The 15,035-nt window shown below is 41.3% G+C and overlaps 1 protein-coding gene across 3 annotated transcripts in view; it reads left to right on the top strand.

The window, feature by feature from the left end:
• The window catches only part of dph6 (diphthamine biosynthesis 6), a 113,440-nt gene that overhangs the window by 17,026 nt on the left and 81,379 nt on the right, over nt 1–15,035 (top strand). For 2 of the 3 annotated variants that reach the window (XM_081347611.1, XM_081347612.1), the window contains exons 4-5: nt 6,977–7,050; nt 11,509–11,627. In XM_081347611.1, the coding sequence (XP_081203737.1) occupies nt 6,977–7,050; nt 11,509–11,627 (193 nt within the window). Of the gene's footprint in view, nt 1–3,362; nt 3,522–6,976; nt 7,051–11,508; nt 11,628–15,035 lie in introns of all 3 variants that reach the window. The other variant, XM_081347610.1, reaches the window with a different exon arrangement.

Raw genomic sequence — 15,035 nt, 5'->3', positions numbered from 1 at the left:
CTCCAGGAGTGTGTGTTCTGCTAGTGTGTGTTCTGTTCCAGGAGTGTGTGTTCTGCTCCAGGAGTGTGTGTTCTGCTCCAGGAGTGTGTGTTCTGCTCCAGGAGTGTGTGTTCTGCTAGTGTGTGTTCTGCTCCAGGAGTGTGTGTTCTGCTCCAGGAGTGTGTGTTCTGCTCCAGGAGTGTGTGTTCTGCTCCAGGAGTGTGTGTTCTGCTAGTGTGTGTTCTGTTCCAGGAGTGTGTGTTCTGCTAGTGTGTGTTCTGCTAGTGTGTGTTCTGCTAGTGTGTGTTCTGCTCCAGGAGTGTGTGTTCTGCTCCAGGAGTGTGTGTTCTGCTCCAGGAGTGTGTGTTCTGCTCCAGGAGTGTGTGTTCTGCTCCAGGAGTGTGTGTTCTGCTCCAGGAGTGTGTGTTCTGCTAGTGTGTGTTCTGTTCCAGGAGTGTGTGTTCTGCTAGTGTGTGTTCTGCTAGTGTGTGTTCTGCTCCAGGAGTGTGTGTTCTGCTCCAGGAGTGTGTGTTCTGCTCCAGGAGTGTGTGTTCTGCTCCAGGAGTGTGTGTTCTGCTCCAGGAGTGTGTGTTCTGCTAGTGTGTGTTCTGCTCCAGGAGTGTGTGTTCTGCTAGTGTGTGTTCTGCTAGTGTGTGTTCTGCTCCAGGAGTGTGTGTTCTGCTCCAGGAGTGTGTGTTCTGCTCCAGGAGTGTGTGTTCTGCTAGTGTGTGTTCTGTTCCAGGAGTGTGTGTTCTGCTAGTGTGTGTTCTGCTAGTGTGTGTTCTGTTCCAGGAGTGTGTGTTCTGCTAGTGTGTGTTCTGCTAGTGTGTGTTCTGTTCCAGGAGTGTGTGTTCTGCTAGTGTGTGTTCTGCTAGTGTGTGTTCTGCTCCAGGAGTGTGTGTTCTGCTAGTGTGTGTTCTGTTCCAGGAGTGTGTGTTCTGCTAGTGTGTGTTCTGCTAGTGTGTGTTCTGTTCCAGGAGTGTGTGTTCTGTTCCAGGAGTGTGTGTTCTGCTCCAGGAGTGTGTGTTCTGTTCCAGGAGTGTGTGTTCTGCTAGTGTGTGTTCTGTTCCAGGAGTGTGTGTTCTGTTCCAGGAGTGTGTGTTCTGTTCCAGGAGTGTGTGTTCTGTTCCAGGAGTGTGTGTTCTGTTCCAGGAGTGTGTGTTCTGCTCCAGGAGTGTGTGTTCTGCTAGTGTGTGTTCTGTTCCAGGAGTGTGTGTTCTGTTCCAGGAGTGTGTGTTCTGTTCCAGGAGTGTGTGTTCTGTTCCAGGAGTGTGTGTTCTGCTAGTGTGTGTTCTGTTCCAGGAGTGTGTGTTCTGTTCCAGGAGTGTGTGTTCTGTTCCAGGAGTGTGTGTTCTGTTCCAGGAGTGTGTGTTCTGCTCCAGGAGTGTGTGTTCTGCTCCAGGAGTGTGTGTTCTGCTCCAGGAGTGTGTGTTCTGCTCCAGGAGTGTGTGTTCTGCTAGTGTGTGTTCTGTTCCAGGAGTGTGTGTTCTGTTCCAGGAGTGTGTGTTCTGTTCCAGGAGTGTGTGTTCTGTTCCAGGAGTGTGTGTTCTGCTCCAGGAGTGTGTGTTCTGCTCCAGGAGTGTGTGTTCTGCTCCAGGAGTGTGATGTTTTAAAAGGTTCATCCAGCACTTTGACTTAATTAGATGTTATCTTTTGAGCAAATGACACTTGAACATAAAGGAATGGCTGTGTTTTAGGTGTGCCGTTCAGTGTGTGTTGGTGTGTGTGTGTGTGTGTTGGTGTGTGTGAGTGTGTGTGTGTGATGGTGCAATAGTGCCATCTATAGTTGAACACGTGTAATTCTCCTCTGACCGAGGCCCTTCAGAGATCAGAAGAGCTAGATTCACACAGCTATGGTAAATAATGATATATAATGATATATAATGATATGGAATTGTCTCAGTTTTTCGTGTGTGTCACATTTGAGATGAGAATCATGATTGGAGATTGAGTTGATGTTCATCATGTCATGTGTGACCCTGGATCACGTCACCAGTCTCGAGTCGCACGGGTTTATCTGTGGCAATAGCCAACAATACATGTACGGGTCACAACTATCCATTTTTCTTTTATGCCAAAAATCATTAGGATATTCAGTAAAGATCATGTTCCATGAAGATATTTTGTAAATTTCCTACTGTAAATATATAAAACATGTATTTGTGTGAGTGAATGCTGCACAATCGCCAACATAAATGCACAACTTTAAAGGAGATTTTCTCAATGTTTTGATGTGTTTGCACCCTCAGATTCCAGATCTTCAATAGTTGTGTCTCAGACAAATATCGTCCTATCCTAACCACCATACATCAATGGAAAGCTTATTTATTCAGCTTCCAGATGATGTATACATCTCAGTTTCACAGAATTGACCCATGTGACTGGTTTTGTGGTGCAGGGTCACATATAGTCACACAGACTCCACATCAGTGTGTGTGTGGCTCCTTCGTCATATTACACTCGGCACATAAAATCATAATGATAATGTTTATAATATCTAGTTACATTTTGCAAAGATATGAGTCTTTTTGTTCACATGGTCCAAGTTTCTTTTATAGTCTTTAATAGTATTTAAGTGTGTTTCACTTCTACTCAAGGATGGCAAGGATGATCCCGCTTTATATTAAAGTCTGCCTGTAGTCAATAATTTTATCTCTTAAAACTCATCTTTGATCACCAAAATCACATATTTAAACGTTTTTTTCCCTTGGAAATAATTTTTTCATGTCTTAAAATATATTGAATGTAACTCGACACCCTTGCCTCATTTAGTATGTGCGGTTCTATGAATATGCAAATGAGCCCTGCCTCCACTCACTCACTCAGCTCAGAGATCCACTGGTTGACGATCACACGTTGATCTGATTGGTTACAAGGTAGTTTGTGACGTCAGAAACACCAGCGATTTCAAAGCGTGTTTTTGAGACTGTCTTTGGTTCACTGCAGTTTTAAGGAGGAAATACTCAGCAGTGCTGTCGACTTATGAACTTACACATGCTTTGTCTTAAAGCAGATTAAAAACACCACATACACATATAAACTACATTAAAAGCTGGATTTCATGTTAAATATCTAACTGCAATGCACTAACAATTAAATTAATCATTTGATTCAGTGCACTTGTTCTGTACATGTACATTATACTTGTATTTAAAAATACCTGCATGTAATTAATGTCTGTAATGACTTCTATAATTACACTGTTAACCCTTAAACCTCCCCACACCACCGTCTGTCTATTTCTATCTAAATAATAATTTGACAAAATATATTAAAAAAATTCATCATTGTGTAGGAATGTCCCGTATGTATATTTTTTTGCATATTCATTTTTTTTTTTTTATCGGAAATGATTGTTTTTTTTTTGTTTGTTTGTGTTACAGCAATCCCCAAGTATAATTACGATGTGTTTTGTGGACAATAGAATAGATGAAGTCTTCCCACATCAGAAACACAGTGTGTGTGCCAGCAGTCCTTCAAGATCTGCCCAGAAACCTGTGAAACTTACAGCCAGAGAACAGGAGAATATCGACGGCTCTGCTGTGAGACTGTGTGAAACATCACGACGCTCAGCCCTCATGCGCACGATAGGATAATATAAGAGCTCTAATCATACTGAAAACTGTCACAGTATTTATTAGTCTTCGTTAATAAACCTAAATCTAAAGTGCTACCAATGCATCGAATCATGAAACTTGATTCGACACACACCCCGATCCTGAACTCTCGAGCCCATATTACTGCGATCCTCCACGACTCATGAGAAAAGGTTTACAGAAAATGATGAAATGCTAAATGTGATCCTACAGTGTGTGTGTAAATGAACAGGCTTGGACTTGGTGCTGAAACCCAATGAACAGGACAATAGAGACACCAGAATAACAATATTCATGATTCTGAAGATGAAAACACTGAATTATTGTAGATGAATATGCTTGATCTCTGTCACTGACTAGATATATTTATAATAATGTAGGACACTTTTACTGGTGACATCAGACATCTGGCATTATCAGGACACACTAATATTCCCCCATCGCATTATTAGACATTATATTCAGCATCATATAGAGCAGTTTAATGCAGTTCTGACTCTAAAACTCTGAAAACTTTTTATTTTTCTCACACAGAATTTTTTATTTTAGGTGAATTATATAAAATACATATTGCTGCATTTTTGTATTGCGATATATTGGGACAGCCCTAGTCAATGCCCAGCCCTACACTGAACACACACTCTGGTGAGACAGTACAGCGCTGAGACTGGCGTTAGAGGAGGAGTGGATCGATTGGTCGTTGAGTTTGTGCCGGATGATTATTTTCAGAGGCTCGTGTCATGAGATTCACTGTCAGATGTTCAAACGCTTGCTTCCGCCGGTGCGTGCGAGAGAAACACACACACACACACACACACACACACACACACACACACACACACACACACACACGCACACACACACACACACACACACACACACACACACACACACTCATCAGAGGCGGAGCTAAAGCTGCTCTTTAAGAGCCTCACGGGCCCTGGATCTGATATCGACATCAGCAGACGGGCCCTTGAGAACCGGCTCCATCGGCCCTCAAACACACACACACACACACACACACGCTTTTATCCTGCGCTTCTGTGTCCAGGTGGGTTTCTGCAGGACATCGATCGCTCGAGGTGTCAGGAGCGCAGAGAAATCAAACCCGTCTCTGATTACTTCCACATTACTGCTGGAAAAGAACATAAAAAGAAATGGAAACCTTTAAACCTGCTTAATACATAAATGATGACCTCTGGGGTCGTCCCGGGACGGCGGATCGATGCGGCAGCTAATAGAGGAGCGCGTCACCTGTGAACACGCCAGCTCCTTACACAAGAGCTTATTTCATTACTGTCCACATGACATTTACATCCAGCAGGTCCTAAAGTCACAATCAAACGCTTCCCATCCGGAGACTCCTGCGGGATCTGTGCTCGACCCCGACTCTCTCTCTCTGTCACTGACACACGGGTGCAGGTCGGCAGCTTTTATCTGCAGGTCTTTTACATTTAGTCGTTTTACTCTGCAATTATTTTGCAGACTGATCTAAACTTACATAAAACTATACTATTATTAATATTATTGTCATTATTAGTGAATTTAATATCACTATTATTGCTGCTACTGCCACTATTATTATTACTACTACTACAAATATTATTATTATAATAGTTTTCAAATTGTCTAGATATCTATTAATCATTCAGTGAGTTTATATCTATGTATATATATAATAAAAAATGTTACATCACACTGGAATAACCTATTCATTAAAATTATTGCTGTACCTGTATATACTATTATATAAATATATATATTTAGCTCTTCTTTTCTTATTTTTTCTCCTTATTTTATTTCTTTGTATAAGCAGCTTTGTCTTGTTAACAGTTTAAAAATAAAAAATAAAACGGGGGAAAATTTTTAAAAATAAATGTTACAGTATTTTTGTCACTCTTATTAGTTTTGATTATATATATATATGGATGCACCAAAATGAAAATTCTGGGCCAAAACTGAAAATTCAGCATGCACTCGCCAAAAATCAAAACTAAATAATAAATGAATAATCAATAATCAAGCGAACAGTTAAACAGCTCAAACTGAGTTTGGGACTAAACATGTAAATTGCACATAAGGCAGTTTTATATCAGCGTTTGAGAACAGACTTATTTCTATTCCAGTTTGTTGGTTAAATATGAACATTTGAACAACAATAAACTATAATAATAATAACTTGTTTTAATGAAAGATTTATTGAAATATGAATTAAATAATGAAGACATTACTTACAGGTCAAGTAAAAATATGATAAATATGCATATACAAATATATAATATAGTGTATATATTTATCAGAATGCTATCAGTTATTTTTCTAGCTGACGATAGTTATTACTCAAATCTAATTATGCTGAAACAAAGTGAATTGATCTGAATTTGCTAATTATTTCACACACACACACACGCACACACACACACACACACACACACACACACACACACAGATAAAGAGTCTAGCCTAAAGCTCTTGTAATGTGTGTGTGTGTTCTGCCTAATGTAGTTTGCTCAGTCTTGTTTAGTGATGACGGAGAGCGATAGGCTTATCTCGGTTTGCTGAAGGCATGAGTATCAGACGCGCTCGCTCAGAGCTGACGTCACGTTACGCTGTGTGTGTGTGTGTGTGTGTGTTCACGTCTGGAGCTTGACCAGGAGGAGATGTGGACACTGTGACTGACAGAGCGTAGTGTTGTGTGTGTTAATATGAGTGTGTGTTGATCACTGGCGCTGCTGAATCTCCAGTGTGTGTGATGCTCACATGATGGGGTTTGTTGTTGTTGTTGCATTTTTAGAGCTCAAAAAACTACTTCCATTCACTGACAGAATACAGAATAGATTAACAATATACAAAACAAACACAAAAGCAACTCAGAGATTACAAACTTTCATTGCTAACTATTAGCTCACATTATGATGAACAAAGTGCTCATCGGTAAAATCCAAATAACTACATAAAATGTTTGCAACTCTACGGTCCAGATCATTTAAAAACGACCCCCATACTTTGTGAAGAAGGTCCGTCTTCGAGTACGTTAGGGTTATTAAACAACAGAAACAGAAAATAATCAAATGTAAAAATAAAACACTGCTTAGTTTTCACTGTATGATTTAAATATATCCTGATTCTTATTAAAGCTGCAAAAGCGATTCAGCCGAGAGTGAGTGATTTTCTCTGTGTCTTGTGTTCATGACCTCAGTTATTGCAAGCCGCTGCGATATGCATATCACGATTTATACATTTGTGATATTTCAATGATTTTGATATATTGCGCAGCCCTAGTATTGGACCTGGAAAGTCTTTGAATTTGAAGTTAGCCGAGGTGTGGGAACCCTGCGTGATGTTGAATGATGTTTGCGTGTGTGATCTGAGCATCTTTCCTCCATCTTCTGTGTGTTCAGGAGGAGCTGTGTGTGGAGGCCGTGTCTGTCGGGGCCATTCTGTCCGACTACCAGAGAATACGTGTGGAGAACGTGTAAGTGGAGATCCTTCCTCTCGCTTCTCCTCTCCCTTTGTCACACACAACACACCGCATTATGTCCTTGAGTCATTTACAACACAATAAGCCGATATGCCCAAGACTTGGCTGGACGTTCAGATGTTCCTCTGTGGTTTTGCTGATGTGATCCGGCTCATTTCCTCGAGCTGAACTCAACGACTGCGAGGAGGAGTTGCACATTTATATGCAAGACAAGTTTATTTATACAGCGCATTTCATACACAATGGTAATTCAAAGTGCTTTGCATAAAAAGGATTTAAAAAAGAGATAAAAATTACAATAAAAGTAAAGAATAAAACATTAAGAATTGATTTAAAGTGTTTTAAAGTCCCCCTGTAGTCAATAATTTTATACCTTAAAACTCATCTTTTGAAAATCCAGCTTTTAATGTTGTTTATGTGTCTATTTGGTGTTTTTAATATGCTTTAAGACAAACCATGTGTAAATTCATAAGTCGACAGCATTGCTGAGTATTTCCTCCTTAAAACTGCAGTGAACCAAAGACAGTCTCAAAAACACGCTTTGAAATCGCTGGTGTTTCTGACGTCACAAACTACCTTGTAACCAATCAGATCAACGTGTGATCGTCAACCAGTGGATCTCTGAGCTGAGTGAGTGAGTGGAGGCGGGGCTCATTTGCATATTCATAGAACCGCGCATACTAAATGAGGCAAGGGTGTCGAGTTACATTCAAGATATTTTAAGGAATGAAAAATATTTTTTCAAGGAAAAAACTTTTAAGTGTGTAATTTTGGTGATCAAAGATGAGTTTTAATGGATAAAATTGTTGACTACAGGGGGACTTTAACTATTAGTGACTGATTTACAGTCGGACTAGCAATAAACTAGTGATATATTTCACGCTGTTTTTCATGTTCACAGCCGATTTCTCTGCCTCTCACTCGAGCTGTGCATGTATCCGCTGTCAGTCAGCTATTGTTCCTCCACAGGATAAGTGGTGTAACCCTACCTGTATACCTGACATCCCATGATGCCGAGGGGCACAGCGTATCGTGCTAATCACTTGCGCTCTCGCTTTGACCCGTGGCGCTAGCATTGAGCTGACGTCCACCCATGTCACATGAGCTGGCGTTCAGCCAAGCTGGAGAGCAAGTGCTAATTGTCAATGTCAATTTTATTTCTATAGCACAACTAAACACAACACCAGTTGACCAGTGTGCTTTACGATACATAAAATTTAGATTAACATAAACAAAACACACAGTACAATACATTTCATCATTGACCATATGCTAGTTCAAAAAGGTACGTTTTTAGCCGAGGTTAAAAAACAGACATGGATGGAGCAGATCTAATACTGAATGGTAACGCATCAGCCACTGGAAACACACGGTCACAACTACTTTTCAGCTTTGATTTCGGAATACGCAGCAATCTCTATTGTCTTTGTTTATCTCTATTGTACTGACTTTATTTAAATTGGTCATCGGATGCTAAATGCACTTTTATATGGTGTTTGCACAACCACCATACAATGAAAAAATCGATTCACTCCTTTTTTTTTTAATCCTCAAAAAGCCTAAATGCTCTCAATAATCAAGCCGTTTGGACTTTCTGAGCACTATGATGTCATATTGCTCATGCTCCGCCCACAACCACTGACGGACTGTCCCTTATTAGCATAGTTCCAGCATTAGCATATTTGCACCCTCGACCACTGAAGGACTGCCCATATTAGCATATTTACGCCCTCGACCACTGAAGGACTGTCCATATTAGCATATTTACGCCCTCGACCACTGAAGGACTGCCCATATTAGCATATTTACGCCCTCAACCACTGACGGACTGTTCCGTATTAGCATATTTATACCCACGACTACAGACGAACTGGCCCGTATTAGCATATTTACGCCCTCGACCTCTGACGAACTGTCCCGTATTAGCATATTTACGCCCTCGACCTCTGACGAACTGTCCCGTATTAGCATATTTACGCCCTCGACCACTGACGAACTAGCCCGTATTAGCATATTTACGCCCTCAACCACTGACGGACTGTTCCGTATTAGCATATTTACACCCACGACTACAGACGAACTGGCCCGTATTAGCATATTTACGCCCTCGACCTCTGACGAACTGGCCCGTATTAGCATATTTACGCCCTCGACCTCTGACGAACTGTCCCGTATTAGCATATTTACGCCCTCGACCTCTGACGAACTGTCCCGTATTAGCATATTTACGCCCTCGACCGCTGACGAACTAGCCCGTATTAGCATATTTACGCCCTCGACCAATGACGAACTGTCCCGAATTAGCATATTTACGCCCTCGACCACTGATTGACTGCCCATATTAGCATATTTACGCCCTCAACCACTGATGGACTGTTCCGTATTAGCATATTTACGCCCACGACCACTGACGAACTGGCCTGTATTAGCATATTTACGCCCTCGACCTCTGACGAACTGGCCCGTATTAGCATATTTACGCCCACGACCACTGACGAACTGGCCCGTATTAGCATATTTACGCCCTCGACCTCTGACGAACTGTCCCGTATTAGCATATTTACGCCCTCGACCGCTGACGAACTAGCCCGTATTAGCATATTTACGCCCTCGACCACTGACGAACTGTCCCGAATTAGCATATTTACGCCCACAACCACTGACGAACTGGCCTGTATTAGCATATTTACGCCCTCGACCTCTGACGAACTGGCCCGTATTAGCATATTTACGCCCTCGACCTCTGACGAACTGTCCCGTATTAGCATATTTACGCCCTCGACCTCTGACGAACTGTCCCGTATTAGCATATTTACGCCCTCGACCGCTGACGAACTAGCCCGTATTAGCATATTTACGCCCTCGACCACTGACGAACTGTCCCGAATTAGCATATTTACGCCCTCGACCACTGATTGACTGCCCATATTAGCATATTTACGCCCTCAACCACTGATGGACTGTCCCGTATTAGCATATTTACGCCCTCGACCGCTGACGAACTAGCCCGTATTAGCATATTTACGCCCTCGACCACTGATGAACTGTCCCGAATTAGCATATTTACGCCCTCGACCACTGATTGACTGCCCATATTATCATATTTACGCCCTCGACCACTGACGGACTGTTCCGTATTAGCATATTTACGCCCACGACCACTGACGAACTGGCCTGTATTAGCATATTTATGCCCTCGACCACTGACGAAACTGCCCGTATTAGCATATTCACGCCCTCGACCACTGACGAACTGTCCCGTATTAGCATATTTACTCCCTCGAGCACTGACGAACTGCCCGTATTATCATATTTACGCCCTCGACCACTGACGAACTGGCCCGTATTAGCATATTTACGCCCACGACCACTGACGAACTGGCCTGTATTAGCATATTTATGCCCTCGACCACTGACGAAACTGCCCGTATTAGCATATTCACGCCCTCGACCACTGACGAACTGTCCCGTATTAGCATATTTACTCCCTCGAGCACTGACGGACTGTCCCGTATTAGCATATTTACGCCCTCGAGCACTGACGGACTGTCCCGTATTAGCATATTTACGCCCTCGACCACTGACGGACTGTCCCGTATTAGCATATTTACGCCCTCGACCACTGACGAACTGCCCGTATTATCATATTTACTCCCTCGACCACTGACGAACTGGCCCGTATTAGCATATTTATGCCCTCGACCACTGACGAAACTGCCCGTATTAGCATATTCACGCCCTCGACCACTGACGAACTGTCCCGTATTAGCATATTTACGCCCTCGACCACTGACGAACTGTCCCGTATTAGCATATTTACGCCCTCGACCAATGACGAACTGTCCCGTATTATCATATTTACTCCCTCGACCACTGACGGACTGTCCCGTATTATCATATTTACTCCCTCGACCACTGACGAACTGTCCCGTATTAGCATATTTACGCCCTCGACCACTGACGAACTGTCCCATATTAGCATATTTACGCCCTCGACCACTGACGAACTGCCCGTATTATCATATTTACTCCCTCGACCACTGACGAACTGTCCCATATTAGCATATTTATGCCCTCGACCACTGACGAACTGTCCCATATTAGCATATTTACACCACTGACGAACTGTTAATTATTATTATCATTTAAAGAGACATGCACTGAAACAGGTCGCTGTGAACAGAGCTGTTTTGAGGAGGTTAAAGGGTGTTGTTTTACACAACCATTGAGGAATTTTAACCAGAGTATGTTACAAACTTTACATGAAGACTCTAAAGAATCACAACAACTTGTGGAAAATGGGCATCTGATGACCCCTTCAACAAATAGTGTTTGAAGTGGTGTCAGAGTGCCGCCCTCTTTTCTCTTCCCATCCATCATGTCCTCCTGCCGCCTGCCCAGTTTGCATTGTTCTTCTCAGTTCTCCACCTGTGGTGTGTGTGTTCTCCGCAGGTGTGCCAGGCTTCAGCTCCAGCCGCTGGCGTACCTGTGGCGCCGAGACCAGGCCGAGCTGCTCAGGGAGATCATATCAAGCGGCCTCAACGCCCTCCTCATCAAAGTGGCAGCGATCGGTGGGTGACGGCCTTTAAATCAGGCAGGGCTTGAGCAGTCCAGCCTCTATTGAGTGTTTACACTGATCCTTCTTTTAGACTGGCCCTGCACCATTTAGGGGAAACAATCTAAAAGCGATTTTTCTGATTGAAGATTAAAAGCGTTTTTCTGTGTTTACATTGATTATGGATCAATATGGCTATAAAATTAAATGTATTGTTATTATGGTAACACTTTACAATAAGGTTCATTAGTTAACTACCTTAGTTAACATGAACTAAGAATGAACAATACTTCTAGCATTTATTAATATTAATTTTAACATTTACTAATACATTATTAAAATCAAATGTTGAACAATACGCATCTGAAGTGTCTCAGCTGAAGGCATTATTTTAACGGCTTTAATATAGCGCCCAGATTTTCTTATTGGGCCGATAACTTTAAAAATGAACATTTATCGGCCGATACTGATATGGTGGCCGATACACCGTGCATCCCTAACTTATTTAATTAAATCTCAGCTTTTGAGGTTTGATAAATACACTCAAACAAATCACAATTTCGTTTTCTCTTCATTTAATTGTGCAGCCCTATGTTCAGGTGATGCAGGGCTGAAACTAGTAAGAAACACAGAAGAAATCCCAATATCTTCAGTCTGACCTGCACAGAAGCACAGGGATGGAAACATTAAGGCCTTTTCAAACTAACAAGGGAACATGGTAGGGCTGACTTCTAATAGTCGAGGATTCGACGATTCGATTCGGAGAGGTCTGATTCGACTATGAACCTCATAGTCGAATACATGGGCGTCAGTTTGGTTTGAAATGTGCTGGGGACAGAGACGCATTCGCATTTTCAGAAGGGCTGGGTACCATTTTTATTTTATTTTTTCAGGTCGTGTTTTGAAAGACGATGTCCTGTAGCTTACTAATGTAAATAAATAAAAATGTATTCAAAAATCTGCTTCACATTTTCAGCAGGGCTGCGGAGCGGCTGTGAGTTGACTCCACACGGTTCTCATGTGCGTTAAAAAGCTGACTCCACACGGTTCTCATGTGAGTTAAAAAGTTGACTCCACACGGTTCTCATGTGAGTTAAAAAGCTGACTCCACACGGTTCTCATGTGCGTTAAAAAGCTTTACGTTGTTTAATGTACCTAAACAACGATTACCAAATTTCCCTCTCATATTGCTCCTCATAACCACTGAAAATGGTCAAAAAATCGAACCCAGAGTCCAATTATTATGGACGTTATCTGATATTAATCGTTTCTGCTTCACATTTTCAGCAGGGCAGCGGAGCGGCTGTGAGTTGACTCCACGCGGTTCTCATGGGCGTGAAAAAGCTTTACGTGATTTAATGTACCTAAACAACCATCACCAAATTTCTCTCTCATATTGCTCCTCATGTTTATGAAATGTTATGATATATGTGTGATATATATGTGTTTTTTAGCTCTTTTGTTTGAAATGGAAAAAATCTAGCTGCTATCTAAAAAAAAAAAAAAGAAAAAAAAAAAAAGGTTCGACTATCAGTCGACTACGGCAAAATCTAACGAATCAGATTCGACTATGAAAATCCTTAGTCGAAAACAGCCCTAGAACATGGTTAAGTGATTTGATAGATGTAGGGCTGGGGGGAAATCACAAAGATGTCTGCCTTGATCCATGAAAATGTATAATTGTTTAGTAATTCTGTTGATTTAAAAAGCCCACGCCTTATAAAACATTACTAATATAGACAATGTACAGCACTACAAATACAGCATCTGTAGTATCATATACCACCAAAATTACATTTACACTTTGATGTTTTTGAAAAACCATGGTACACTGAGAATCGTTTTGTAATGGCATTGATCCTGTGTGATGCCTGAACTTTGCAGCCCGGATCCGATGACATCAGTAATTCACACATGGGTGGTTCTTCAGGGGATGTGTGCACTGGAACACACCCAGGGTGTCTTTTAATCCCTGAAATGTCTGCGCCGTCACCTGCTCTCTCACTCCTGTTTCACACACCGCTGCAAGGGAAACGCTGATCAGGTTCCACATTTAAAGTTGAACTGAGGGGAAAATTTTTGTGGTGGCCTGGCCTGATGTGCATGTATTTACACACTGGGAACGTGTGGATTGATAGAAATAATGATATCAACATGTAATATGTGAGTTTTAATCTGATTAGTAAGTAACCAAAATGGCATGCTCGGGAACAGTGCTTAAATAAAGCAAAAAGCTCTGCTTTACATTGTGCCTGAGAAAAGCCCTTACCCATAACATGACCAGAACATCTCCTTAACATCACAATAGCATCATTGCAACATCACAACATCATTATTGTAACCTCACCATAACATCACAGTACTATCTCTCTAGCAGCTCTGCAACATCACTGTAACATCACCATAAACCTCACCACAACATCAGCGTAACATCACTGCAACATCACCATAACATCACTGTAATATCTCGTAACATCACTGCAACATCACCATAAAATTACTGTAATATCTCGTAACATCACTGCAACATCACCATAACATTACTGTAATATCTCGTAACATCACTGCAACATCACCATAACATTACTGTAATATCTCGTAACATCATTTGAACATCACAATAACCTCACCACAATGTTACTGTATCATCACCATAACATCTCCACAACATCTCCACAGCATCATTGTAACATCACTGCAACATCACCATAACATCACAGTAATATCTCTCTAGCAGCTCTGCAACATCACTGTAACATCACCATAAACCTCACCACAACATCACCATAACATCACTGTAATATCTCGTAACATCTCTCACATCACCATAAAATTACTGTAATATCTCGTAACATCACCATAATTACTGTAATATCTCGTAACATCACCATAACATTACTGTAATATCTTGTAACATCATTTGAACATCACAATAACCTCACCACAATGTTACTGTATCATCACCGTAACATCTCCATAACATCTCCACAGCATCATTGTAACATCACTGTAATATCTGGTAACATCACCATAATTACTGTAATAACTCGTAACATCATTGTAACATCACCATAACATTACTGTAATAACTCGTAACATCATTGTAACATCACCATAACATTACTGTAATATCTCGTAACATCATTGTAACATCACCATAACATTACTGTAATAACTTGTAACATCTCTGTAACATCACCATAACATCTCGTAACATCACCATAACATTACTGTAATATCTCGTAACATCTCTGTAACATCACCATAACATTACTGTAATATCTCGTAACATCACCATAACATTACTGTAATATCTCGTAACATCTCTGTAACATCACCATAACATTACTGTAATATCTCGTAACATCACCATAACATTACTGTAATATCTCGTAACATCTCTGTAACATCATCATAACATTAC

Source organism: Scardinius erythrophthalmus, assembly GCF_964197995.2.
Source record: "Scardinius erythrophthalmus genome assembly, chromosome: 19".
In the NCBI taxonomy this organism is placed as follows: Eukaryota; Metazoa; Chordata; class Actinopteri; order Cypriniformes; family Leuciscidae; genus Scardinius; species Scardinius erythrophthalmus.
This window is presented reverse-complemented; position numbering and strand designations above follow the sequence as displayed.